Raw genomic sequence first — 27,910 nt, forward strand, 5'->3', positions numbered from 1 at the left:
TCCTTACAACCACTTTATGATGGAAGCTACTCTTATGCCCAATTTACAGATGAGGAAACTGAGTCTCGTGGAGCTTAAGTGACTCCCAGGGTCATAGGGCTATTAAGTGTCAGAGAACAGACCCAAATACAGGCCTGTTTGAATTCCAAGTCCAAGTTCAATCCACTACACTGTGTTGCCATCTTGTAATTTTGATTCCTCCTTGTTCCTTTTTAGGAATTAGAGACCAGGAGTTCTCTCCTCCCTGAATCCTTGCACAACTTTGCTCATCTGGAGAGTAACTCCTGGCCAAAACCTGGCAGCAGATAACCATGGACCAGTACAGCCTTGGGGAAGAGGGTGCCCTTCCATCCAAGCGGCACCTCCCTTCCTTATCCGAGGGCCAGGGGCTCCACTGCAGTGACACCGTCAGCCGGGACCTGGGGTCCAGCACACGAGACCTGCTCTACGCTGGCCTGAGTGGCTTGGACCTGGACCCCAGCCTCCCAAAGCCCGGTGTGCCCAGCGAGGCCCTGGAGGACAATTTAGATGCAGTGTCCCTGTACTCGGGGAAGGACAGTGACTCCGTGAAGGTGCTGGAGGAGTATGCAGACCCGGAATCTCAGGCTTCCTTACAAGGTAACGCTGTCCCCGTGGGTCCCAGGGCCTGGCGGGCTGCAGGGGGTTGGCTCTGCCCGATGGGTTATGGAAGTGTCTCTCGCACAGATGAATGGGGAGCAGTTACCCTTTTCCCACTTGGGACTTGTTCCCAACTTCCTAGTCGAGAAAACGTACCACTGGTGTTAGGGAACGATGCTGAGAAGGGTGGCTGTTTGGGGATATCCTAGTCTCGTGAGTGGTGTGGGCAGACCTTCGAGTGTACGGGAGACTTTCCTCTCCGTCACCACTTCTCAGAGGCCCTTTCACACTTCCAGACCCAGCCGGGAGCCTGTCCATCTGCTGCTTCTAAACCGCCCAAGCCCAGGGTCTTTATCTGTAAAGTGGGGGGACAGTAACACCCTCCTTTCTTCCCCCAGAGTACCAGTAAGAGAAAGCAACAGAAGACATGAACGCAAGTGCACTTTGTAGACTGTAAAGCTCTGGACAGATGAGAGTTATTTTGTTATTTTTACCCACATTGTTAGAATTCATTTCAGACAGCCCATCGGTTCGTTTCGAAGTCTTTCTCTGCAAGCAGTGGAGTGGTTAAAAGATCCCAATAGTTAATGCCAGAAGCCAATTCCAGCATGTCATAATGGCAGAAGGTTGATGGACCTTGGGGACTCAACAAGGGCTGAGTCACATATGTTGTCACCTGTTGGGAATGGCTGAGGACATTTCCCCAAACCTGAAAAGGGATGATTGTTTGTTGCCAGACAGCTCAGGGCATCTTAATCTACATGTTACTGCCTCCTACTGGCCAAACACCTGAACAGCCGTAGGCTAATTCCCCCAATCTGCCAATGCCTCTGTATAGGAAACCCTGACCCTTTGAGTGTATATCTCTGCCTGGCCTCAGGACAATTTGTGTTAATAAAAAGCATGGGGGCCGAAACCGGTTTGGCTCAGTGGATAGAGCGTCGGCCTGCCGACTGAAAGGTCCCAGGTTCGATTCCGGTCAAGGGCATGTACCTTGGTTGCGGGCACATCCCCAGTGGGAGATGTGCAGGAGGCGGCTGATCAATGTTTCTCTCTCATCGATGTTTCTAACTCTCTGTCTCTCTCCCTTCCTCTCTGTGAAAAATCAATAAAATAAAAATAAATTTAAAAAAGCATGGGGTCCTGAGACGAGGAGATCTTAGTTCCTTTTAGCTAAGCTCCTCTGACCGCCATATGCCTTTCAAAATTATGCTTCGTCTCTGGACTCATACTTAAGTTACACACAGCCCCTTTTCCAGATTGCTGAACCCTTCTTAATGCCGGAACAAGAACACCGGCAGTTTAAATGAGGAAAAGCAGGCCTTCATTAAATCTCCTTTTGGTTTGCCTTCAGGCTTCCCCACAAGATAAATTCCGTTTTGGTTTTCAATCTTCTTTATGGTGGTGGGTTGGTTGCTCAGATGGGTTGACTGAGCTAGAGCTCCTTGAAGTTTATAGCCACACTGTGCGCGTGGAAGGGCACATGTGAAACAGCAGCCCTGCAAACATGTTAACCTTCATTGGAACAGGCAGCTCCCAAAGGCCCTGAAGACTTGCTGCCATGAAAGCCTTCTGAGCCCCCACTCGCATACGATGTGGAAGCCAGGGCGTTAGTCTTGTCACCATGTAGGAACAGTAGCTAAACGTGAAGTCCTAGACTCCTGGGACATCTGAGTGTTGTAGGCACCAGGCCAGGCCCGGGGATACAGTGATGAGGGTTTTCAGCCCAGGCCACAGAAATCACCTGGAAAATGCTGCTAAGTGCAAATACTAGTATGTGCGCATTATGCTGGGCAGAAACACTGTAGCTTCCCCTGATTTTCATAGGGGTCTGTGCACCCCCCCCTCCCCCCAGTGTTACAAATCATTAGTCTAACTCAGCTTTTCCTAATTTGTTTTAAATATATAGATATAGATATAGATATAGATATTAATTGATTTCAGAGAGGTAAGGAGAGGGAAAGAGAGAAACAGCAATGATGAGAGAGAATCATTGATTGGCTGCCTCCTGCATGCCCCCAACTGGGGATCGAGCCTGCAACCCAAGTACGTGCCCTTGACCGGACTCAAACCCAGGACCCTTCACTCTGCAGGCTGATGCTCTATCCACTGAGAAAAATGAGCTAGGCCCTAATTTGTTTTAAACTTGAAGTTTTTCATCTCATTTTTTAAAAAGGGATCTACTGAACATTAAATTTCTATTCTTTACACTTCTCTAACGTAAATTTAGGTCCATATAAATGCATATACTTACGTTAATTTTAAAATTAGAAAAGTAATGCATATTTATTAAAGAAAACTTAGGAAATAAAGCAATGTAATAACAAGAAAAATCCCACTCTGGCTCCCACATGTAAATTTTTAAAAATGTGAGTAAAGTCACTCAGAAAAACATGGTTTTGCAGAGGTGTATTAAGTGTATCATTCTCTGTTTTTTTTTTAAAATATAATTTATTGATTTTTTTACAGAGAGGAAGGGAGAGAGATAGAGAGTTAGAAACATCAATGAGAGAGAAACATCGATCAGCTGCCTCGTGCACATCTCCTACTGGGGATGTGCCCGCAACCCAGGTACATGCCCTTGACCGGAATCAAACCTGGGACCTTTCAGTCCGCAAGCCGACGCTCTATCCACTGAGCCAAACCGGTTTCGGCTCATTCTCTTTTTAAAACTTAGAGTATCTACTTACTTTTTAAAATATATATATATTACTGATTTTTTACAGAGAGGAAGGGAGAGTGAGAGTTAGAAACATCAATCAGCTGCCTCATGCACACCCCCTACTGGGGATGTGCCCTCAACCAAGGTACATGCCCTTGACCGGAATCGAACCTGGGACCTTTCAGTCGGCAGGCCGACGCTCTATCCACTGAGCCAAACCGGTCAGGGCGAGTATCTGCTCTCTTACATGCAGGTAGACCACGCGGTGGTCACTGTAGCAGTCGTTTATCCCATTGTGTTGTTTGACCATATTCTTGCTCATTAGGCTGCTATAGTGTTTGTGAACAACTCTGCACATCAAGTTTTCTTTTTAGTTAGTTCTTTGGACATCTTTAAAAAAAATGTTTATTGATTGATTTTAGATAGAGGAAGAGAGAGAGAAAGAAACATCGATTTGTCATTCCCCTTGTTGATGCAGTCATTGGTTGCTTCTTGCATGTGCCCTGACGGGATCAAACCTGCAACCTTGGTGTATTGAGACGACGTTGTATCAGCTGAGCTACCTGGCCAGGGCCTGAACATTTGCTTCTAAGTCAGTTTGCCCGTCAGAGAACGTACAGTTTTAGAGCTCCTTTAACAATTACTCTCTGGGAAGATCAAGTGCCTTCCCAGACCAGTGACTCTGTTTGCCTATTTTTCAATGTCCTTGCTAATTTTTCAAAACAACGTTTTGTTTTCTAGTTTAATAGTTTCTTTAATGAGCATTTTAAAAGTAACTTAGCAAGACCAGGGCTTTCCCCTGAGGGAGGCCTGTTTTTCCTCATTTAAACTGTTGGAATCTTTTAATCACTCATCACAGTAATTCTCATATGAAGATGTAAACCAGGCAAGTGAAGTGACAGATGGTCCACCCCAGAGGCACAGTTGGGACAAAAGTCTGGCTCCTTCCTGCTGTGTTTCTCACACTGCATCTCAGCCACAGAGACTTGCCATCTGGGTCCTTCAGTGCCGTCCCCTCCCCTCCCCCTTCCCTGGCCTGTGACAGTCACGGATGCTGCCTTTAGCTTCCTAGCTAAATGGTGAGTTCTCAGCTTGCCGTCTCATGCAGGCTGTTCCATCCCGAAGGCCGTCCAAGGGGAAGAAAGGTCTCCCATTGCTCATCCATCCAGCAGATGGTCATTGAGCACCTACGAGTGCCCGGATGGGAAGTCCAGCAGCTGGAGCAGGGAGCCGGCAGAGTCCCGCGTCCATGCCCTGAGCAGTTCTAGTGATGTGAGACCAGCTCCCTTTACCCTTTAGTCACCAAACCCAGCTCTGTCCCTTGGAGCAAGACAGAGCCATCCACTCCCTCCTCCACACGCTGGCCCTTCAGGTGTCTGAGGGCATCGCCCCCCTCCCCCCAGAACATTTCCAGCCCCTTCAGTTCCTCCAATGACAAGATTCATAAAAATACCCTTTTATCATTTTACCCCCAAAATGCAGGAAACACGGACAATTCAGATACACAAGAAGAAGAAAATAAAAATGACCAGTCAATTTATTCTCTCTGTTTTCTGAATACATTTCTTTTTCTTTTTCTAAAACTGGGGCAGTTCTGTTTTGCAACAGGCTGCTTTTTTCTGGCTTAGTGCAGCATGAACATCCTTTCGTGTCATCGAGCATTTTTCTACGGTTTTATCTGAAGTGCGTATGTCATACACCATTTAACCCACCAGGCCGTGACCTGCATGCCTCCTGTCAGATATTAGTCGTTTCCAGCATTTCTCCAGGAAAAACAGTGTGGCCGTTGAGTCCCTCACAGCAAACTCGACAAGTCTACATTTATTTCCTTCATTAAAAACCCAAAGTAGCCGAAGCCGGTTTGGCTCAGTGAATAGAGCGTCGGCCTGCGACTGAGGGGTCCCAGGTTCGATTCCGGTCAAGGGCATGTACCTGGGTTGCGGGCACATCCCCAGTAGGAGATGTGCGGGAGGCAGCTGGTCGATGTTTCTCTCTCATCGATGTTTCTAGCTCTCTATCTCTCTCCCTTCCTCTCTGTAAAAAAAATCAATAAAATATATTAAAACAAAACAAAACAAAACAAAAACCCGAAGTAGAATTGGCTGGGAGAAAGGATTGAGACTCTCTTAAGGTTTTGGAGTGTGTATTTCTGGATCACCTTTCTCGGAGTGAAATGGGTGGGGTGGTCAGAAAGCCCCGCCCTCTTACCCACGGAGAGCCTCAGGCTGCTGTCCCCTGGAGCAGGGCACCAAGACTGGGTGCCTCCTGCAGGTGCACCGAACAGCTGCCTTCTCTCCCTCCCCTGGTCCTAACCCGTTTCCTCTGAAGGAAAGCTGCTGAAGTGGGGGTTCCCGGCCCACTCTCCCCAAGCCGGCCGTGCCTCTCAGCTGCAGAGCCTCCAGCCGGCTCCTTGACCGCCCCATGTCTCTAACCTGTGCTTTCTCCCCTGTGTAGACCTGGGGCTGGGCCCGCTTAAGGCGCCTAAAGACACTGACGAAGGAGGCAGGGCGAGCTCGGGGAGTGCAAGGAAAGGAAAGCGGCAGCACAGCTCCCCCCAGAACCCGCTTCTGGACTGCAGCCTCTGCGGGAAGGTGTTCAGCAGCGCCAGCTCTCTGAGCAAGCACTACCTGACGCACAGCCAGGAGAGAAAGCACGTCTGCAAAATCTGCAGCAAGGCCTTCAAGCGGCAGGACCACCTGTACGTAGGAGTCCTGACAGCTCTGCAGGGGGCAAAGGGGGAGGGGGCAGGGGCGTTCCTGTATCTCCTCCATCCCCTCTCACATCAGCTTTTCCCACCCCTCCTGGATGGTCTCACCTCCGTGTTCCCCAGATGGATGTCACCTGTGCTGAGCCCCAGACTCCCCCTTCTCACACTGCCAGTGCCTGGGGCAGGGCTGGCACTGCCCTGGACGGGTCACTGTTCGGAGCCCCCAGATTCACACCAGGGAGGAAGTGGCTGCTACCATGTGTAGCCGGGACCCTGGTGGTTTAAAGACACATAGCGGCTCGCTCCTGAAGCAGTGCTGAGCCCCCGAGTACCGTTCGGAGTCCCTGGTGGGTGTCAGGGCGACGGGTCTGCGTGCCATGAGGAATATGTGCTGGGACAACACTGGGCATGAGAGTGTCTGAAACGCCTGCTTCTAGAACATGATGATGAAGTATTAACTCTTGTTTTTCTTTTTGAACTTCTTTCATTTTTAGAACTCTTAATTTTTCTTTTTAATTCTTGATTTTAAAAAGAAAGTCCATGATAAGAGTTAGGGGCAGAATTTCCTTTGTTCTTGATGTCTGGGAAGTTGATGAGCTTTTCTTGCTAGTAAGGAGGGAAAGACAGGCTTTTCTCAGACTAAGAGACTTGCACGTGGGAAGTACATCCCTTGCAGCACTCCTAACCCTTACCTGAGGCTTTGATTAATTTACCTTTTGTTGTTGTTAATCCTCACCTGAGGGTATTTTCTCATTGATTTTTAGTGAGTGGAAGGGAGGGAGGGAGAAGGAGAGAGAGAAATACTGACGTGAGAGCGACATAGATTGGTTGTCTCCCGCACACGCCCCACCCAGGGCTGGGGATTGAACCTGTAATCCCGGTACGTGCCCTTCACTGGGAATCGAACCCGAGACCTTTCAGTGTGCGGGCCAACACTCTAACCCAGCAGTTCTCAACCTGTGGGTCGTGACCCCTTTGGGGATCAAACAACCCTTTCACAGGGGTCGCCTAAGACCATCGGAAAACACATATATAATTACATATTGTTTTTGTGATGAATCACTATGTTTTAATTATGTTCAATTTGTAACAATGAAAATACATCCTGCATATCAGATATTTACATTCCGATTCATAACAGTAGCAACATTGCAGTTATGAAGTAGCAACGAAAATAATTTTATGGTTGGGGGTCACCACAACATGAGGAGCTATATTAAAGGGTCGAGGCATTAGGAAGGTTGAGAACCACTGCTCTAACCATTGGGAACACTGCCCAGGGCTGATTCATTTATCTTTTCCTTTATCCTCTTGCCCACTCAGACCCAAAGGAAAGGAAGTTAATTTGCTCATGTCACAAGTTGGTCACAGTTGGGCTAGAAATGGGGTCTCCGGATTCCTTCTCCGCGGCTTCTCTCAAAGGGAAGCCCCGGGCCGGCCTGTGGGGAGGGACGTTGCTATTCCCTGCACATGCCCCACGGGCCACATTTGCACCTGTCCACTGGGACTATGGGGAACCCAGAGGGTGGCTTATGTTTATAATATATTCATGTAGATATGACTATGATATAAACGTAATACACATTTGTATTCATCGATATTTGCAGAAATTGTGGGCACATTTGTCTGTTTTCCAGAAAGTGTTCTGATTGGGCGTCTGGACTTTTTTCTTTTTGCTGCGGGGGTTCCCGGTAGCTGTCTCCTGCAGCAGTTCTCAACCTGTGGGTCGAGAACAATGAAAATACATCCTGCATATCAGATATTTACATTACCATTCATAACAGTAGCAAAATGACAGTTATGAAGTAGCAATGAAAATAATTTTATGGTTGGGGGTCACCACAATGTGAGGAACTGTATCAAAGGGTCGCGGCATTGGGAAGGTTGAGGACCACTGGGGAACCCAAGGGGATGCAAACATTCCTGTTAGAGGAAGGGTGTCCCCGGCTCGCACCTCCCCCGTGCACCCTGCAGAGCTCTGTTCTGGGGGCTGCTCAGAGAGGCTGCTTGGAAAAACGGTTCTGTGGCAAGTAAGGTTGAGATGTGGAAAGTCAAACAGATGCTTCCCTATCTGCTGCGTGGCTTTTACATTTTGCTCCTGTGCGCTGTGAACCTCCCAGAAGCATATAATGTTTTTTCAAAACTTATTTGCCAGCTGAGCCCAAGTCCTCGGGGAGCAACTCTGGAGGACTGGTGTTCCTCGGGAACCCACTTTGGGGAACTCTGGCCTGGCTTCCACTGATTTTTTTCAGATAAGGGGTTTACTTAAAGGTGAGGGAGAGGAGCACCCCTCCCAGATGGCTTCTCCCGTAGTGGGAGCTGAGGGCGTTTTTCTGAATCGTGGGGCACCCTGGGGTCCTCTCAGTGGGAGGCCCTAGTGGAGCCTGCTGACTTCCTTCTCCTGTGTGACTCCAGGACCGGGCACATGCTCACCCACCAGAAGACCAAGCCCTTCGTGTGCATCGAGCAGGGCTGCAGCAAGAGCTACTGCGACTACCGCTCGCTGCGCCGGCACTACGAGGTGCAGCACGGCCTGTGCATCCTGAAGGAAGCGCCCGCGGAGGAGGAGGCCTGCGGGGACTCCCCCCACGCCCAGGAGGTAGCCGGCCCACCCGCACCCAGTGGCCTGCGGTCCCTGATGCCCCCAGAGGCCAGGTCCCCTGGCTCCCTCTTGCCCAACCGGGACCTCCTGCGCTGTATCGTGAGCAGCATTGTCCACCAGAAGATCCCTTCTCCCTGCCCGGCCCCAGCAGGGCCTTCAGACAGCAGCGAAGGGAGGAACACGGCCTGTCCCTGCCCACCCTCATCCGGGTCCTCCTCCTGCACCCCAGCAAGCACCCCAGCAGCCCCAGGAGCCCTGGGCCCTGAGGTTCCCAAGGAGCCGCGTCCCCCGCAGAAGGAGCCTGTCGCTGATATGTTCACAGCCGTCCACTCAAGGGCAGCAGAGAATGGTGGCCCCGACCCATCCGAGCCGGAGCCTTGGTTGCTCCAGCTCCCATCCGCCCTGGAGGGCTGGCCTGAGGGCGGCCCCCTGCCTGCCTGCCTGCCTCTGTTCCGAGGCCAGACGGGCCCCTCCAGTTCCCAGCCATCCAGCCACAACTTCCAGTGGCTCCGGAACCGGAACCTGCCCGGCTGCCCCAAGAGCAAAGGGAACAATGTGTTTGTGGTCCACAAGGCCCCAGCGGTGCAGTCCCCGGAGGGCCCGGAATCCGGCCCCGGGCCCAACAGCTCCTCCCCCAGCAGGGAGCCCTCCCCCAGCTCGGGCCTCAGTCTGGAGGACGTGCTGCCCTTCGCACCCTCGCTCCTGAAGGCGCCTGGGGAGGCCTCGGGTGACCCCAGACATGCCAGCGGGGAAGATGACAACTGGGCCTCCAGAAAGAGCCAGTGTGACTGCGACACGTTCCCGTGGCAGAACCCCAGGGAGCCCGGCCTGCAGGACGTCCAGAAGCCGGGTGGGCTCCCGTCAGACGCCACCCCGCTCTTCCGGCAGCTCTTCCTGAAGTCGCAGGAGTCTCTGGTGAGCCACGAGCAGATGCAGGTGTTCCAGATGATCACCAAGTCCCAGCGGCTCTTCTCCCACGCCCAGGTGGCAGCCGCGTCCTCCCAGCTGCCGGGCCCCGAGGGCAAGCAGGCCGCCCTGAAGTCGGGGCCGTGGTCGCAGCAGCCCCTGCCAATGACGCCCAGTGCTGACTCTCTCCATGCTGGCCCTGGGAACCCGGAGCCTGAGGGGTCCCCAGTCCACAGGAGAAAAACCGCAGCTGCTCTCCCCAGAGCAGCCTCTCCTGGCAGCGCGAAATGGGACTCGAAGGGAGGACCAAAGGTGGCCACCGCCCCACCGTCCCTCACAGCATCATCTCTGGACCCTCCTGACAACCCAGACATCTCCTCTCTGGCCAAGCAGTTGAGATCTGCAAAAGGGACCCTGGACCTGGGGGACATGTTCTCCCCCGGCGGCCCACAGCAGAGCCAGGCAGGGGGGGACCAGCCGCCTGGAGCCCCGGGCCCTGGGAAGCAGACCCAGGCTGAGAACGGTGCGGCATCAGGAGCCACGAAAGGGGAAAGGGGCTCGGCCTGCACCCGGGGCGGAGGCTACAGGCTCTTCTCCGGCAACCCCAGGGCCCAGCGCTTCTCAGGCTTCCGGAAGGAGAAGGTGAAAATGGACATGTGCTGTGCCGCTTCTCCCAGCCAGGTGGCCATGGCCTCCTTCTCCTCGGCGGGGCCTCCGGCGGACGCCGCCCGGGACTCCAAGTCCAAGCTGACCATATTCAACAGAATCCAGGTACCACAGGGGTTGGTCTAACCGCAGGGCTGAGCGTCCATCACCACTCTGCCAGAACATTTCAGCCCCAGAGAAACCCCCACTTAGTTGTCACCCCCAATCTCTCCATCCCTCCCAGCCCCCGGCAACCAGGAATCTACCTTCTCTCTCTCTGGATTTGCCTGCTCTGGACATTTCATGGCATTGGAATCATACACCGCATGGCCCTTTGTGACCACTTCTTTCACTCAGCGTAGTGTTCCAAGTTCGTCCATCTGTAGCACGTGTCAGTGCTTCATTTTCAGGGCTGAGTAACATTCCTTCGTACGGGCACCTCACATTTTGTTCATCCGTTCATCAGTTGACCCTTCTTGGTCATTGTGAATAGTGCTGCTGTGGACATGGGTGTCCATGTTTTGTGCAGGCATGTTTTCATTTCACTTGGGAAATACCGAGGAGTGGAATTGCTGGGTCAGATGGTAACTCTGTGTTGGACCATGTGAGGAACTGCCCGACAGTTTTCCAAAGCAGCTGCATCAGTTTACATTCCCACCCACAAGCCATCGAGGGCTCCAATTTCTCCAGGTCCCCTCTAGCCCGTTGTTGTCCTGTTATCATAGCCTTCCTCGTGGCTGTGCAGAGCTCTCCTTAAGGTTTCATTTGCATTGCTCTGATGCCTACCAATGTTGAGCATCTCTCTACCCTATGTGCTTATTGGCATTCGCAGATCTCTTTTGGTTCAGTGTTTATTCAGATTCTTTGTCCATTTTTATTTTTATTTTTTTATTGATTTTTAAAGGAAGTGGGGGAGAGAGAGAGAGAAACATTGATGTGAGTGAGAAACATTGATTGGTTGTCTCCCGTATGCTCCCTGACCAGGGATTGAACTCGAAACCTAGGAGTGTTCCCTGATCAGGAATCGAACCTGCGACCTTTTGGTGTACACTGCTCCAGCCAACTGAGCCACTCAGCCAGGTCTTTGACCATTTTTAAATTGGGCTATTTGACTTTTTATTATTGAGCTATAAAAGTTATGTATTATGAATGCAAGTCCTTATCAGACATATGACTTTCAACAATTTTCTTCCATTTTGTGGGTTTTCTTTTCACTTTCTTTTCTTTCTTTTTTTAATATGTTTTTATTGATTCTTAGAGACAGAGGAAGGGAGAGGGACAGAGATAGAAACATCGATGAGAGGGGAAACATCAACATTGACCAGCTGCCTCCTGCACGCCCCCTGCTGGTGATCGAGACTGCAACCCAGGCATGTGCCCTGACGGGGAATTGAACCAGTGACCTCTGGGTGCATGGGTTGATACTCAACCACTGAGCCACAACAGCTGGGTTCACTTCCTTTTTTTTATACACTTTTAAAAAAATACGTTTTCATTGATTTTTTTAGCGAGGAAGGGAGAGGGAGAGATATATAGAGAGAAACATTAATCAGCTGCCTCCTGACCAGGATCAAACCTGCAACCTGGGTATGTCTCCTGACCGGGAATCAAACCAGTGACCCTTCCATTTATTTATGCGTTCATTGATTGTTTCCTGTATGTGCCCTGACAAGGGATCAAACCCCAAACCTTGGTGTATCAGGACACTGCTCTAACCAACTGAGCCAGCCCAGAGGGCTGTCTGTTCTGGCTTCTGTTTTGGTGTCATCCAAGAGACCATTGCCTAATTCAAGGTCGCAAAGAATTACACCTGTATTTTCTTCTAGGCATCTTAGAGTTTTAGCTCTTGCAAACCTCGTTTCTGATATGTTGGCTCGGGTGTATTTTTATCTTCAGGGTGGAAATATCTACCGGCTCCCCCATCTGATGAAGGAGGAGAACATGGCAGGTGGATGGTAAGTTTAGAAGTCCCTCCCCCACATCTGGGGGAGCTCAGCCCCTTCTCTTCCATGTGCTGGCCCTGGGTAAGCGAGCTCTGGATGTGTCAGTCCTGACGAGGTGTGCGCCAGGCCCTGAAGAATTGGGGTGTCGTCTCCATTTCTTAGGGTTCATCTAGAGTTGTCAGCGGATGAGATTTAAAAAAGAAAAGAAAACTGGAGTCAGTGATCAGGGGCAGAGTCCCATTCTGGCATTCTTCCCTCCTGCATGTCTCCCGCAGTAGCCAGCAAAACGGGGGCCCAGCAGACTGGGCAGAGCCAAGGAGCACGTACGTCTGCAAGAACTGCAGCCAGATGTTTTACACCGAGAAAGGGCTGAGCAGCCACATGTGCTTTCACAGCGATCAGTGGCCGTCACCTCGCGGGAAGCAGGAGCAGCAGGTGAAGGGCACACGCAGTAGAGTCTGTGCTTTCAGGGTTGCTGACAGGCTTGGGGGAGAAAAGGACTGGGGGCCATTTATCTCAGGATGGAGATGTCCTCCATCGTCTGGGGGAAGCCTGGGGAGGGGCCAGGAGTCGGAACTGCAGGCTGGGGCAGCTCTTCCGCTCCCCACTCGCTGTTTCTTCTAAAGAGCCGTCTCCTCTGCTCCAGGTGTTTGGCACCGAGTTCTGCAAGCCCACGAGACAGGTGCTGAGGCCAGAGGGGGACGGGCAGAGCCCCCCCGGAGCCAAGAAGTCCTTGGACAACGCGGCCCCTTTGGAGCTCCCCATGTCGGTGCCTGCGGCGCCCACACACCGAGTCCTGGGGAGCTCGGCCAAGGTGGGTGCTGGTCAGTCCACGTCCTTCCTGCTGCTCTCCCTCCCGACCTGCTGGCCCAAACGCCACAGGCAATCCTGACTCCAGAAGAGCTTGGTTTGCGTGTTCATTCACTCACTCATTCGGCATCTGCTGAGCCTCCTCTGTGCCGGGCCCTGTGCTGGTGACACCGTGGTGACCGTGAAGGCCTCTGCCCTGCCTGCTGGGGCTCCCAGTTCAGTGCAGTAGATAGACCCTCCCCCAGACAGTGATGACCCAGAGTGGGCAGGGCAGGCTGGGGGAGGGAGCTGTGGGAGCCCTGAGAGGGCACCAGAGGGCCAGCCTGAGGAGATCAGGGAGGACTTCCTGGAGGTGGGGGTGTGGGAGCTGAGACCAGGAGGATAAGGAGGAGTAAGACTGGCAGAGGGGAAGGGAGATTGTGTGGAGGTGAGAGGGCATGGTAAGTTCAGGCAGTAGGGCTTTCAGCCTGTTACTAGAGGGTCCTGACCAGAACAGCGCATGCTGGACATGGGGACAGGGAGCCATTGTTCGTCTCACAGGCGCTGTGATCGCTTGGAGGGGAATACATTTTCGTTTTGTCAGTCACTCTGTGACTCTGGCCCCCACTGTTTAAGGGCCAGGCATGTTAACCATTGACACTGGCCTCCACGTTCCCAAACCCTCTGAGTCAGGGCCTTTCCTTGGAGTGTGGGTGCGAGAAGGCTCCAGCCTTGCACGTCACAGGCAGAGCCTCGGGTCTAGCTCCGGTGGGTGGCCCTGTCAGCCTCCTTTGTTAAGGCTCTCGGCATGGACAGCAGTGGGTGTGCCTGTCACATTTCCCTCTGTCCTCGGGGTCAGTGCCCTGAGGACTGAGCTGTGTGGCAGGAGCCTCAGTGACCCTTTGTGGGTCTGAACTGTCTTCTTCCCCAGGGGCAAGAGAAAGACATGGAAGAGAGAGACAGCAGGGAGAGCAGCCTGCACAGGAAGCGGAAGAAGCGCCCCCAGCCCAAGGCACTGTTCATCCCTCCGCCCCGCTCCACATTCGGGGAGCCAGGCCCAGGAAGATGCCACCAGAGCTGCCTGCGGTCTCCGGTGTTCCTGGTGGACCGCCTCCTGAAGGGGTTATTCCAGTGCCCTCCCTACACGCCACCCCCAATGCTCAGCCCCATCCGGGAGGGGTCTGGGCTGTATTTCAACACGCTCTGTTCCACGTCGGCTCAGGCCAGTCCCGACAAGCTCATCAGCACCACGCTGGGTGAGTGAGGCTGGGCTGGAGCTCCCAGTCATCACACGGCCGACCTCCTGTGGACCAGGCCCACTCTCCCTTTAGCATTCGGCCCAGAGATTCCCCCGCCTATGGCTGTGGGTGCCATTATAAGTATCGCAGGACCATCTGTGGCCCGCAGCCTTGTCAGTGCTTAGAGTTTTACAACCATAGAGCCATTTAGCCTTTTACCCTTCTGCCTACCCTCCTCTTAACTTTTTAAACAGCTTTATTGAGATACTAGAGGCCTGATGCACGAAATTCATGCAAGAGTAGGCCTTCCTTCCCCGACTGCCGGCACCGGCTTCCCTCTGACACCCAGGACCTAGGCTTCTGTCCTAGCCCCGGCTTCATCCGGAAGGACGTCCGGTCTAATTAGCATATTACGCTTTTATTATTATAGATAATTTACATGCCATATGAACCACCATTTAAAATGTACCGTGTTTTTTAGTATATTTACAGGACTATGCATTCGTCACACAGTCAATTTGACAGTATTTTCATCACCCCCAGAAGAAGCGCTGTCACCCCCATAGCCCCAGCGCCCCAATCTCCCCAGCCCCAGGAAGCAACTGATCTACTTTCTCCATGGATTTGCCCATTCTGGACAGTGTGTATAGGTGGAATCATACGTGACATTTTGTGTGTCGTTTATTCATTTAGCATGTTTTCAAGGTGCATCCATGTAGCATGGATCAGTGTTTCGTTCTCTCTATGGCTGAATAATATCCTGTTGTCTGGATGGATCACATTTTATTTATCCATTCATCAGCTGTGAGCATCTAGGTTCCCTCGTTTGGGCTATTATAAGTAGTGCTATTATGAACATTCATGTACAAGTTTTTGTGTGGATGTGTGTTCATTTCTCTTGTGTAGAAACCTAGGAATGGAGTTGCTGGGTCATATGGTAACTATGTTTAATCATTTAAGGAATTGCCAGACTGTTTCCAAAATGACCGGGCCATTTTAAGACCCCACCAGCATTGTATGAACGGTCCAGTTCCTCCACAACCTGCCAGGACTTATGTCCATTGCTGTTTCTGTAACCACATTAGGTGCAAAGTGTCATCTCTTTATGGTATTGATGGCTAATGATGTTGAGCATCATTTCATGTACTTATTGTCCATATGTCTATCTTCTCAGGAGAAATGTCTGTTCATCCTTCACCCATTTAAATGTTGAATTCTTATCTTTTAATTATTGACTTTTGAGAGTTCAAGTCCCTTATCAGATATATGATTTTCCTACAGATATTCGATCTCATTTTGTGGGTGGTTGTTTTCGTTTATTTATGGCAATGTTTGCGATACAAAGGTTCATTTTGGTTGAGTCCAGTTCTTTCTTTCACCACCTGTGCTTTCAGGGTTGTATCTAAGATTTTGCCTGACCAAAGGTCACAAAGTTTTGCGCCCATGTTTTTTTCTAAGAGTTCTATAATTTTAATATAAAATTTCGTTCTTTGATCCAATTTACATTTAGTACTTTGATCATTTTAAGTTAACTTTTATATTCTATGTAAGGTTAGGATCCAAATTCATTCTTTTGCATGTGGGTTTACATTGTTCCAGCACCATTAGTTGAAAAGATCTTCCTTTTCCCATTGAATTGTGTTGCACCCTTGTTGAATGTCAATGAACCATGAATTATTTGAGATTTGTTTTTCTTTTTAAACACATTTACATCTATAGATTTCCTTCTAAGCATTGCTGTAGCTACATTTTGTAAGTTTTAGTTTGTTGTATTATTATTGCCATTCATCTCAAAGTATTTTCTAATTTCTCTTTTGATTTCTTCTTTGATACATTTATTATTATTAAGGAGTGTTGCTTAATTACTACAAATTGCCTTCTTTTAAAAAATATCTTTTTATTGATTTCAGAGAGGAAGGGGATGGGGAAGAGAGAGAGAGAGAGAGAGAGAGAGAGAGAATCAATGATGAGAGAGAATCATTGATCAGTTGCCTCCTGCACACCCCCACTGGGGATTGAGCCCGCAACCTGGGCATGTGCCCTGTCTGGGAATCTAACCATCACCACCTGGTTCATATGCTGATGCTCAACCACTAAGCCACACTGGCTGGGCCAAATTGCCTTCTTTTATTGATTTTTTATCCTATTTTGGTCAGAGAACATATATGAATTCAGCCCTTCTAAATGTACTGAGGCATGTATTATGGGCTAGAATATGTTCTTTGTGCATTTGGGAAGAATGTATGTTCTGATGTTTGGTGGAATTCTCTGTAGATATCTATCATATCTAGTTAGTTATGTTGTTCCTCGTTGATCTTCTGCTTGGTTGTCCTATCGATTATTGAAAGTATTGAAATCTCCCACCATTATTTTTAAGTTGTATATTTCATCCTTCAGTTCTTTCAAGTTTTGCTTTCTGTATTTTTAGATTATGTTTTTAGGTGCATACATGTTTATAATAGTCGTCATGTCTTCCTGATGGCTTGGCCGACCTTGTATCATTATGATATAATTGTGATATTAGTTATCATTCATACTATAATTGTATCACCTCTAGTAATATTTGTCTGACAGTATAGCCATTCCGTCTCTTTTACGGTTGTTGTTTGCTTGGCATGTATTTTTCTGTTCCTTTATTTTTAACCTATGTGTGTCTTTGAACATAAAGCATGCCTCCTGTAAAGAGCATTAGTAGGAGCATACGTTTTCTAAGCCAGTCTGACGAACTGCCTTTTGATTGGTTTGTTTAATCCACTCTCATTTAATGTTATACTAATGTGGTTGGATTTACATCTGCCATTTTTTTTTCTTTTCTGTAAGTCTCATGTATTTTTCTCCTTTTGTTTTTCCGTTCCTGCTTTCTTTTGTATGAAGTGAATATTTTCTAGTGTTACTTTTTCTTAGTCATTTCTTAGTGGTTGCTCTAGGACCTACAACATACATGTGAAATATGAGAACCTTTGCAGATGTGCCACAACTTATTAAGAACGGAACGTAGAAACGTTGCTCTTTCTATCTCTGTTTCTGTAACACTTTTATTATTGTTGTTATATTACATATCTATATGTTAGAAACCAACAAGGCATTGTCATAATTATGACTTTATATCATTTTTAAAACAGAGAGAATAAAGGAAAGAAAGCAAATGCCATTTATAGAGTTTGTTATATTAACCTTATTTACCACCTCTGATCTCTTCATTTATTCCTGTGGATTCAAAGCTACTATCTGGGTGTTACTTCTTCACTCCAATGCAGCTCCGGTCCTTGGTGCTGTTATTTAGATTACATTTCCGTGTGTTACAGGCTACACTGCATACTGTTTTATGCAGGGCTTTTTAAGTCAATTTAAAGAGGAAAATACTGACTTTTGTAATTACCTATGTAATTACCTTCACCAGTGCTCTTTTTTTTAAGTTCAAATTTCTATCTGATATCACTTCCTTTCAGTCTGAAGAACTTTCTTTAGTATTTATTTTCATTATGGAGATATAATTCACATACCGTGCAGTTCATCTCCTTAAAGTATAGATAATGCAATGGTTTTTAGTATAATCACAGAGCGGTGCAACCATTACTATTATCAATTTCCAGACAATGTTACAACCCCCAAAAGAAGCCCCACAGTCATTAGCAGCCCCTCTTTCCCCTGCCTTCCCCCCGAGCCCTAGGGAAGCACTAATCTCCTTTCTGCCTCGATAGACTTGGCTAATCGGAATATTTCATGTAAGTGGAATCATGCAATATTTAGTCCTTCGTGGTTGCCTTCTTCCACTTTGCATAATGTTTTCAGGTTTCAGCCATGTTGCAGTATGTATCAGTTCTTCCTTCCTTTTTAATGGCTGAATGATATTCCACTTCTTTTTATTGAATCTATTGGGGTGACGTTGGTTAATAAAATTATATAGGTTTCAGATAGACACTTCTAAAATACATCATCTGTATATTGTATTGTTTTCACCACCCCAAGTCTCCTTCCATCACCATTTGTCCCTCCTTTACCCTCCTCTACCTCCTCCACCCACTTCCCTCTGGCATTCACCATACTGTTGTCTGTATCCGTGAGTCTTTCTTTTCTTTTCTTTTCTTTTCTTTTCTTTTCTTTTCTTTTCTTTTCTTTTCTTTGTTTAATCCCTTCACCATAATCTACCTTTAATATTTCTTATACTAAAGGACTGCTAGCAATAGATTTTCTCAATTTTTATTTATGTTATAATGTTTTTATTTCACATTCATTTTGAAAGGTAATTTGCTGAGTATGAGAGTCTTGGTTGACAGTTTTTTAATTTCACCAATTTGAATATGTTATCCCACTGCCTTCTGACCATTGTAGTTTCTGATGAGAAGTCAGCTGTTAATCTTACTGGTGTTCTTGTATATAACAGGTTAATTTTCTCTTTTGGCTTTTAAGATCTTTATCTTTGGCTTTCAACATTTTGCCCACAATGTGTTTGGATGTAGAGCACTTTGTGTTTATCCTACTTGGAGTTTATAGTGTTTCTTAAATGTGTATCTTGTTTTTCATCAAATTTGGGAAGGTTTCAGCCATTAATACTTTAAATATTTTTGACCCTTTCTCTTTTTCTGGTCCTCCCATTACACATATGTTGTTGCAGTTAATGACATCTCACATTTCTCTGAGGCTCTCTTCATTTTTCTTTTTTCTGTTTTTTAGATTCCATAATCTCCATTGATTTATCAGCAAGTTAGTTTATTGATCATTTCTCCTATCTGCTCAAATCCATTGGGCCTCATTTTGGTTCTTTTTAAAAAAAAAAAAAAAGTAATTTCTGCCTCTTAATGGTAATCTTTATTTGATGAGACCTTATTTTTATACCTCCCTTTAATTATTTAAACATGAGAACTGTGGGGAGAGTCAGCCCCCTCTCCTTGGCACCCACCTGGGTTAGAGCACTCCGGGTAGAGTCTGTTACAGAGCTGGAGGCCCGGTGGCTGAGGGCATGGGCCATGGCTCAGATGTCACAGATTCTCATTGTTCTTGCTAAGATTGGGTCAGTTTTCCTGAGTGTATGCCTTTAAGACAACTTCCAGAGACTTTAACTTAGTGTTTTTAATATAATTTTTATCAGTTAGTTTGTTGTTGTGCTGAGTTCCTTGCTGTACTTTTCAGAAGGCCTATCCACCTTCCATGTAATCTTTTTTCAAAAGTTAATTTTTGTGTGATAAGAATAGTTAACATGAAATTTACCCTTTTAACAAACGTTTAAGTGTGCAATACAGCATTTTTTTTTTTAAATATACTTCATTGATTTTTCACAGAGAGGAAGGGAGAGAGATAGAGAGTTAGAAACATCGATGAGAGAGAAACATTGACCAGCTGCCTCCTGCACACCTCCCACTGGGGATGTGCCCGCAACACAGGCACATGCCCTTGACCGGAACCAAACCCGGGACTCCTCAGTCCGCAGGCCCGACGCTCTATCCACTGAGCCAAACCGGTTTCGGCAATACAGTATTTTGACTGTGTTGTACAGCCCATCTCTAGAGCTTACTCATCTTGCTTACTTAAAAATTCAATGCCCATTGATTAATAACTACTCACTTCCCACTCCCTCAGGCCCTGGAAACCACCCTTGCACTCTTTGATTATGTGGATTTGACTATTTTAGGTACTTCATATAAGTGGACTCAGGTAGTATTTATCTTTCTGTGACCGGTTTAGTCACTTAGTCTAATGTCCTCAAGGTTCATCTGTGTTGTTGCATATTACAGAATTTCCTTTGTTAAGGCTAAATAGTATTCTGTTGCATGTCTATACCACACTTTCTTTATCCACTCACCCAGCAATGGCCATCTGATTGTTTACACTTTTTGGCTAGTATGGATCGTGTTGCAATGAACATGAGCGTGCAGGTATCTCTTGAGATCCTGATTTCTTACTATTGTCTATATCTTTACTTCTGGATAAATACCCAGGAACGAGATTGCTGGATCCTATGGTAACTCTATCCTTAATTTTCTGAAGAACCTTCTACTCTGCAGGCTTCAAGAGCCTGCTTTCAGCCACTCTGGGGAGGTAGACAGAGGGGCTCCGTGGGTCACTTCTCGTCTGTCTTCTTGAGACTTTTTGTTGTGTGTTTTCTAGATCAAGTGGATGTTTCTTTCGGCATCTGTGTGGTAAAGGATGACACCAAAATCAGCATAGAACCGTGAGTTGGGGCCGGCTCAGAACCTGAGGGGCCTTCCACAGCGGAGCTGCTTTTACCCTCCTTGCATTCCAGTGTCAGTTTTTCCCACGGCCTCCTGCATCCCAGGGGGGGATCAGGTCTCGCTCCAGAGCCTCCCCAGGAGAGGAGGCGTGGGTTTCTTCGGGTACTTGTGGGACATTCCCTCAATATTCCTTTGTCCAGACATATCATAGTTGGGGCCATCGGGAAAGAATGCCCAAGACCCTGGGGTTCTAGGTAGAATTGGTGCTGGCACAGTGGTTACATGGATGTGGCCATGGATGTTGATGTCAGGTAGAAGCATGTACGTCCCTGGTCCTAGACCCCAAGAGAGACACCTGAGGCCAGAAACCTGGCAATAAAAGAAATTGGAGGAAGGGAGGAAATATCCCTTGAGAGGTTTCTGGAAGGCCCGCACGTGGCTCAGGGTGACCAACACGCAGCACGGCGGCGATGGTGGAGGGTTCCCACAGAGCAGGGCACACCTTGCACCTTCAGTTCCCATCTTAGTCACGTGTACCTCACATGTCTGTGTATGTGACCTCATTGCAGACACATCAACATAGGAGGCCGGTTTCAGGCTGAGATCCCGGAGCTCCAGGACAGATTGCTGGCCGGAATCGATGAGCATTTAGCTTCTCTGGTCTGGAAGCCGTGGGGAGATGTGATGACCAACCTGGAAACGCAGGATAGAGGTGGCTGGGACTTTGGGGCCAATTTCCCAAGGCCTCCCCCCATCTCCTACGAGTTTCTCCTCCCAGTTCTCACCTTGACCAAGAAGCAGGGTCCCCTGGGATAGAGGGTGGGGGGAGGGGGGTAGAACTAGCCCTCAGTCCAGTATTGCTTCTCCCAGGCCGCAGTCTCCTGCCCCCACCTCTCTTCTCATCTTCTCACTCAGTAGCTTTCCAGGCTGTCCAAAGCAGGCGCCGCAGCAGGGTTTCCGCCCTTCCTCCTTGGCCCTCCCTTCCCTCAACCTGCTTTGAGCTGAAATGTGAGGCCCCCCTGTCTGTGCTGTCAGGGAGCCTCCTCCCTGGCCCTTGCTGACTCCCTGTGTCTCCCCCTTGCACCCGGCTGGGGCCGCCTTTGGAAACAGTGACCGAGCTCTGCAACGTGGCCTGCTCCAGCGTAATGCCGGGAGGGGGCACCAACCTGGAGCTCGCCCTGCACTGTCTGCACGAAGCCCAGGGCAACGTTCAGGTGAGGGAGGCTGGGCTGCGTGAGTCTGCCACGTGCCTTCTGCGTGGGGGTTGCAGCCATGAAAACGGAAGGGAAGGCTGCTCACCCGCCCCCATGCGGCCCTGGGGTTGGTGTGGCCCTTGAACACCATAGGGGGAACGAGCAGACACGGGCTCCGTAAATCAGTTATTTATTTAGGGGAACAGCAGGGCCCAGGGTTCCTCTGAGCCCTCAGGGGCAATGGGGAGGGGAGCCTAGTAGACCAACGCAGGTCCTGAGTGGATCTGGTTTATTTATTGAGCTGTATCTTTTTTATCGCAAGTCCATGCATGAAATCCTCTGGTGTAACTGAAATGCCTCTGCTGTCTCCAAAGGCTCCTCACAATCCTGAGGTTTAGAAAATAAATTAAAAGTCCAGCTTGCCCTAGCTTGTTTGGCTCAGTGGATAGAGCATCGACCTGCGGACTGAAGGGTCCCTGGTTCGATTCTGGTCAAGGGAACATGCCTGGGTTGTGGGCTCCATCCCCTGTGGGGGGCGTGCAGGAGGCAGCTGATCGATGGTTCTCTCTCATCATTGATGTTTCTAACTCTTTGTCCCTCTTCCTTCCTCTCTGAAATCAATAAAAATATTTTTTAAATATATTTTATTGATTTTTTACAGAGAGGAAGGGAGAGGGATAGAGAATTAGAAACATCAATGAGAGAGAAACATTGACCAGCTGCCTCCTGCCACCCCACACTGGGGATGTGCCTGCAACCCAGGTACATGCCCTTGACCGGAATCGAACCTGGGACCTCTCAGTCCACAGGCCGACGCTCTATCCACTGAGCCAAACCGGTTACGGCATATTTTTAAAAATAAATAAAAATTCCAACTCCGAAGAGTGGGAGAGGAAAATTAACAAGTTAGGGACCCAGTGCCACAGTCCTGCTGCTTCTCAGCAGAGAGGCCCCAGTCGGTCGGTGCTCAGCAGGGCAATCACACAGCTGTTGGCTCCCACTGACCAGCTGATGACGGGGGCACTGGCCAGGGCCCACTCCCCGGCCCGCGCTTGGTTTAAGGCTCTGGCACCGCCATCTTGAAATACTTCATTTTTGAATAGAAGGGCCCATGCTTTCATTTCGCACTGGGCCGTGCACATTACACAGCCCGTCCTGACCAGGGTGGTGCTGGTGAGCGGGACAAAATCCCTCTCTTCGTGGGGCTTAGAGTCAAAACAGGAAATACGCTTTAAAAATTATTAGTGCTGCCCTAGCCGGCTTGGCTCAGTGGATAGAGCGTCAGCCTGCGGACTGAAGGGTCCCGGGTTCGATTCCAGCCAAGGACACATGCCTGGGTTGTGGGCTCGATCCCCAGTGGGGAGTGTGCAGGAGGCAGCCGATCAATGATTCTCTCTCATCATTGGTGTTTCTATCTCTCTCTCCCTCTCCCTTCCTCTCTGAAATCAATAAAGAAATATATTTTAAAAAATTATTAGTGCTATGAAGCAAATAATGCGGGGCCATGGGCAAGGCCAGTGCTCCCAAAATGCTGGTCCTTGAAGTAAATAAGGAGCTTGAGCCAGAATCAATCCACATACTGTTTCCTCCATAAGAAAATCTTGCGCTGAACCGGTTTGGCTCAGTGGATAGAGCGTCGGCCTGCGGACTCAAGGGTCCCAGGTTCGATTCCGGTCAAGGGCATGTACCTTGGTTGCGGGCACATCCCCAGTAGGGGGTGTGCAGGAGGCAGCTGATCGATCTCTCTCATTGATGTTTCTAACTCTCTGTCCCTCTTCCTTCTTCTCTGTAAAAAATCAATAAAATATAAAAATAAAAAATAAAAAAAATAAAAAAAAAGAAAATCTTGCTACGAAAAAATAGTGTCAGCCGCCCCCAACAGCGTGCTCAAGATCCAGTCGACGTGCCCACAGACGGCTCCCAGGTGGTGGCCAGTCCGAGGACCATCCACGCGTGGGGTGGGGAAGGCTGAAGTCGTCTTGAATGAATGAGACAGTGAGTAAGTGGCCTGCCACCCCTCTTGTTCCAGGTTGCCCTGGAGACCCTCTTACTCAGAGGCCCCCAGAAGCCGCAGACTCACCCACTCACCGACTATCGCTACACAGGTGACTGGAGCGAGGTGCCAGCGTGGTTTCGCCTGGCTGAGACCCCCGAACCAATCAGCTTCCATGGCAAGCTCTGCTTGTGCTCTTGGCGGCTCTGCCTTCCTTTTCAGAAGGGCCTGCCCTCTCCAGGGTGACTTCGTGGGCACTGTGTGCTTCTAGATCAGCGGTTCTCAACCTGTGGGTCGTGACCCTTTCACAGGGGTCACCTAAGACCATCCTGCATATCAGATATTTACATGACGATTCATAACCGTAGCAACATTACAGTGATGAAGTAGCAACGAAAATAATTTTATGGTTGGGTCACAACATGAGGAACTGTATTTAAAGGGCCAGAAGGTTGAGAACCACTGTTCTAGGTGGACCCTACCTACCCCTGACCAGTGGCTCCCTCCTAAGCTCCGCCCAGCCAGGAAGGGGATGCTTCTGGCCACGGAGAGGTGGAGGCGGGCTCAGGTCGGGTTGAGCACACCAGCCCTGAAGTCAGGCAGTCTGGGGTCGCCACCTACCCTTGGCAAGTCTCTTACCCAATGGAAGGCTCAGTTGCTGCATCTGTAAAATGGGGACAGCAGTGGTTCCTGCCTGCTAAGGGTTTTGTGAGGATTGTATGAGGTAAAGCAGATAAGGGGCTTAGCAGAATGCGTGGCACATAATTGGTGCTCGGTGCTGGGAATTTGAAAAGGAGGGTGGTCAGCATTTCAGCCATGGCTGTGTTCCCAGAGGAGAAATGTCTTTCCCCTCCTCGACTGTCTCTCCGGTAGGTTCAGACATCTGGACTCCCATGGAGAAGAGGCTCTTTAAGAAGGCGTTCTGCGCCCACAAGAAGGACTTTTACCTGATACACAAGACGGTGAGGCACGTGGTGGGCTGTGCAGACAAGGCCTCGCCTCACACAGCAGAGCCAGAGCTGAGGGAGACCAGGCAGGGGTGACTCTCTGCTCATGTGTAAACAGTTTATAATTTAAAAAGCCGTTGTTGCCCAGCCAGCGTGGCTCAGTAGTTGAACATCGACCTATGAACCAGGAGGTCACGGCACATGCCCGGGTTGCGGGCTCCAACCCCAGTGTGGCGTGCAGGCGATCAATGATTCTCTCTCATCATTGATGTTTCTATCTCTCTCTCCCTCTCGCTTCCTCTCTGAAATCAGTAAAAATATATTTTATAAAAAAAAAGAACTAGCCTTTGGTTTTGTTGGTTGTTTTTTAGTTAGTTGATTTCTGCTCTATTATTATTTCCTTTCTTCTGCTTGCGTTGGGTTTAATTTGTTCTTTTTTGTTGTTTCTAAAAGTGGAAACTGAGGTCCCTGATTTGAGACTATCCTTCTTCCCTATTATAGGTGTTTAGTGCTGTAAGTCTCCTTCTAAGACTGCTTTGATAAATTTTGCTATGGTGGGTTTTTATTTGTATTCAGGTCAAAATACTTTTTAAAAAAATAAATATTTTATTGATTTTTTACAGAGAGGAAGGGAGAGGGATAGAGAGTTAGAAACATCGATGAGAGACAAACATCGATTCCGCTGCCTCCTGCACACCCCCTACTGGTGATGTGCCCGCAACCAAGGTACATGCTCTTGACCGGAATTGAACCTGGGACCTTTCAGTCCGCAGGCCGATTCTCTATCCACTGAGCCAAACCAGTTAGGGCGGTTAAAATACTTTTTAATTTCTCTTTTGATTTCTTTTTTGACCTGTGAGTTATATAGAAAAGTACATGATTTAGTATTCAAATATATCAGGGTTTTCCAGAGTTTTCTGTTACTGATTTCCTATGTGATGTAATTGAGGTCAGAGAAATACTTCATATGGCTTGAGTCGTTTAAATGTATTAAACATTGGTTATGGCCCAGAACATAGTCTGCATCTGGGTAAATGCTCTGAGTACCTTTAAAGAAAGTATATTTTGCTGTTGCTGTGTGGAGTTCTATAAATGTCAGTTCAAGATGGTTAATATTGTGGTTCAGGTCTTCCATTCATTTCCTGTCTACTCGTTCTAGCGACTACTCAAAATGGGATGTCAAAATATTTGGCCCAGGCCTGGTGGCTCAGTTAGTTGGAGCGTTGAACCCAATTGCGGATTCAATCCCCAGTTGGGGCATATACAGGAGGCAATTGAGCAATGTTCTCTCACATCGATCTCTCTCTCTCTCTCTCTCTTTCTCTCATCCCTCCCTTTCTCTCTCTCTAAAATCAATAAAAAGCAATACCCTTGGGTGAGGATTAAAAACATTATTCATTATTGTTAATGGGAACACTTCTTAGTAGAGGGAGGAGCAAATGGTGGGGTCTGAAGGCCCCAGGATCAAACCGTGCCCTCCAAGCCTCCTCCTCCCCTCGTGGGCCCCTGGTTCTTGCAGAAGCTGTGATAGCCACTGCATGAGGGCGTTCGCTTTAGTCCCTGGTGGGAAGTGGGGCCCTTCGGCATGACGTCACAGTGAGCGCCCTGCGGTGAACCTTCGTGCGCCTCTTCCCACAGAGAAGGGCTCTGGGCGGCCTTGCTGCTCAGGTGGTCTTGGCTGTGGTCACTTCACTCTGAAGCCCTTCATCACCTGGACGGCTCTGTCGTGTAGTGAATGGGCAGGCCACGCCAGAGAGGGAGCGTCCGCGTGGTGGCTGCGGGCTGCCCATCGCCAGTTTCTGTTTTCTTTCCCTAGATCCAGACCAAGACCGTCGCCCAGTGTGTGGAGTATTATTACATCTGGAAAAAAATGATCAAGTTTGACTGCGGCCGAGCCCCAGGGCTGGAAAAGAGGCTCAGGAGAGAGCCGGAGGAAGCAGACAGGACAGAGGCAAAGGTAGAGGGCCCGGGCGTCTGGAGTTCAGTGCTGATCTGGGTGCCCGCTGCCCGTCCATGCTGCCCGTCCATGCGTCTGTGCCCTGTGTCCCTGCGCCTCCCTCCTCAGGGCTGAGGGTCAGCCCGCCCATGGTTTCTGCCCCCTCTGCAGGTCACGTGCAGCCCTCGAGAGAGAGCTAGCCACCGTCCAACCCCCGAGTTAAAGATAAAGACCAAGAGCTACAGGAGGGAGTCCATCCTCAACTCCAGCCCCAACACCGGCCCCAAGCGGACCCCAGAGCGGCCGGGCAGCGCGGAGGGCCCGAGCGTGTTTCCCTGCAGAGAGTGTGAGAGGTACCGGCCCTTCCCCCAGGCACTCAAACCGCTGCCTCCCACCCTCCCCCTGGGGCAACCCCTCCCCCTGCTCTGACCCGGGTCCTCCCTGACTCCACAGGGTGTTCGATAAGATTAAGAGTCGAAATGCCCACATGAAGCGGCACCGGCTTCAGGACCACGTGGAGCCCATCGTCAGGGTGAAGTGGCCGGCGAAGCCCTTGCAGCTGAAGGAGGAGGAGGAGGACGAGGAGGAGATGGGGGCTGACATCGGGCCCCTGCAGTGGTGATTCCGGGCAGGTGGCCAGTGGGGCCAGGCGGCAGTGGGGGTGGGGGCCCCGGCCCTGCTGTACCTTCCTGCGGCCTCTCCAAGGCGTTTGGGGCATCCTCTGCCTCCCCCACACCCTCCCCGTGGGCCCGCCCAGCTCGCAGACACGGTGGGCATTTGACCATAAGTAGCAGGAGGCGCACAGTCATTGGACAGCTGCGAAGTCCCAGTGGGCTGGTGCCCGAGCTCCACTCCTTTAGGGTAATAGTCCCTCCCCTGCCTTCAGTTCCACTCCGGGAGCAGGGAGGCTGGGGGAGGGAACGCGAGAGATCTGGGTAGCTCTCAAGTGTTAGCCTCCGTTTGGGGTTTGGTCCCGTTGCTGGGTATGGCCAAGATGTAGTGAATCAGTGGGAAAACACCTTCAGATGGCACTGTGTGGGGGGCCCTCCAGGGCTCTCTCTGCGTTCCAGATTCAGCCCCTGGTCTTGCAATGACTTGTACATTGTTAGTTTTTTTTGTACGTGTCGACGTGTAAATCTTATTAAATTGGGTTCTTGAGCGGCTGTCTTCTGGCTTCCCTGGACCTTTGATCTGAGAGGCTTTCGCGTCCCTGCCGCTTGTGGAGCCCAGAGATGAGTGGCTGAGCCCCGGCCCTGGAGGAGCGGGGGCCTCGGACCTCCACTCGGCAGTCACGTGCCCTAGCGGGTGCCTGACAGTGCCCAGGCGTGTGACGGGCTGCGGTGACACAAGAGGGGGGCAAGGCCCTCTCCCCATGCAGCTTACATTGTGGGCGCGGGAAGGCAGCAGAAATAAACAAGCCAAAAGGAGATTTTAGAAATGGATCATAGGTGTGCTTTTGGCTGCAAGTAACAGAATTGTCGGCACAGGTTTAAGCAGTCAGGTCGGGTGGTGGGTCCAGCGGCTCAAGCTCCCCCAGGGGAGGGCAGCCACAGACAATGAG

At 49.5% G+C, this 27,910-nt stretch overlaps 1 protein-coding gene across 1 annotated transcript; it reads left to right on the plus strand.

Moving 5' to 3' along the window:
- Positions 1–311: 311 nt before the first annotated feature.
- ZNF541 (zinc finger protein 541) lies at positions 312–26,971 on the plus strand. Its single transcript, XM_070402186.1, has 15 exons — positions 312–618; positions 5,735–5,978; positions 8,403–10,266; positions 12,037–12,095; positions 12,359–12,518; positions 12,730–12,897; positions 13,804–14,128; positions 20,216–20,279; positions 20,850–20,992; positions 21,391–21,494; positions 23,503–23,578; positions 24,340–24,428; positions 26,230–26,370; positions 26,521–26,702; positions 26,803–26,971. Exons 1-15 carry the CDS (start codon positions 312–314, stop codon positions 26,969–26,971), a joined length of 4,095 nt encoding a protein of 1,364 aa, XP_070258287.1.
- Positions 26,972–27,910: the final 939 nt, after the last annotated feature.

This window comes from Myotis yumanensis, unplaced genomic scaffold (assembly GCF_028538775.1).
Source record: "Myotis yumanensis isolate MYYU_CA2020_CCGP unplaced genomic scaffold, mMyoYum1.0.hap1 SCAF_23, whole genome shotgun sequence".
NCBI lineage: Eukaryota > Metazoa > Chordata > Mammalia > Chiroptera > Vespertilionidae > Myotis > Myotis yumanensis.

Bases quoted from the DNA above. Each gene is read 5' to 3' on its own strand.
- ZNF541 (XM_070402186.1), top strand. From the start codon at position 312: ATGGACCAGTACAGCCTTGGGGAAGAGGGTGCCCTTCCATCCAAGCGG. The intron at 12,096-12,358 runs GTAAGTTTAGAA...TGTCTCCCGCAG, and splicing joins GAGAACATGGCAGGTGGATG to TAGCCAGCAAAACGGGGGCC. The intron at 20,280-20,849 runs GTGAGTTGGGGC...ACCTCATTGCAG, and splicing joins ACCAAAATCAGCATAGAACC to ACACATCAACATAGGAGGCC.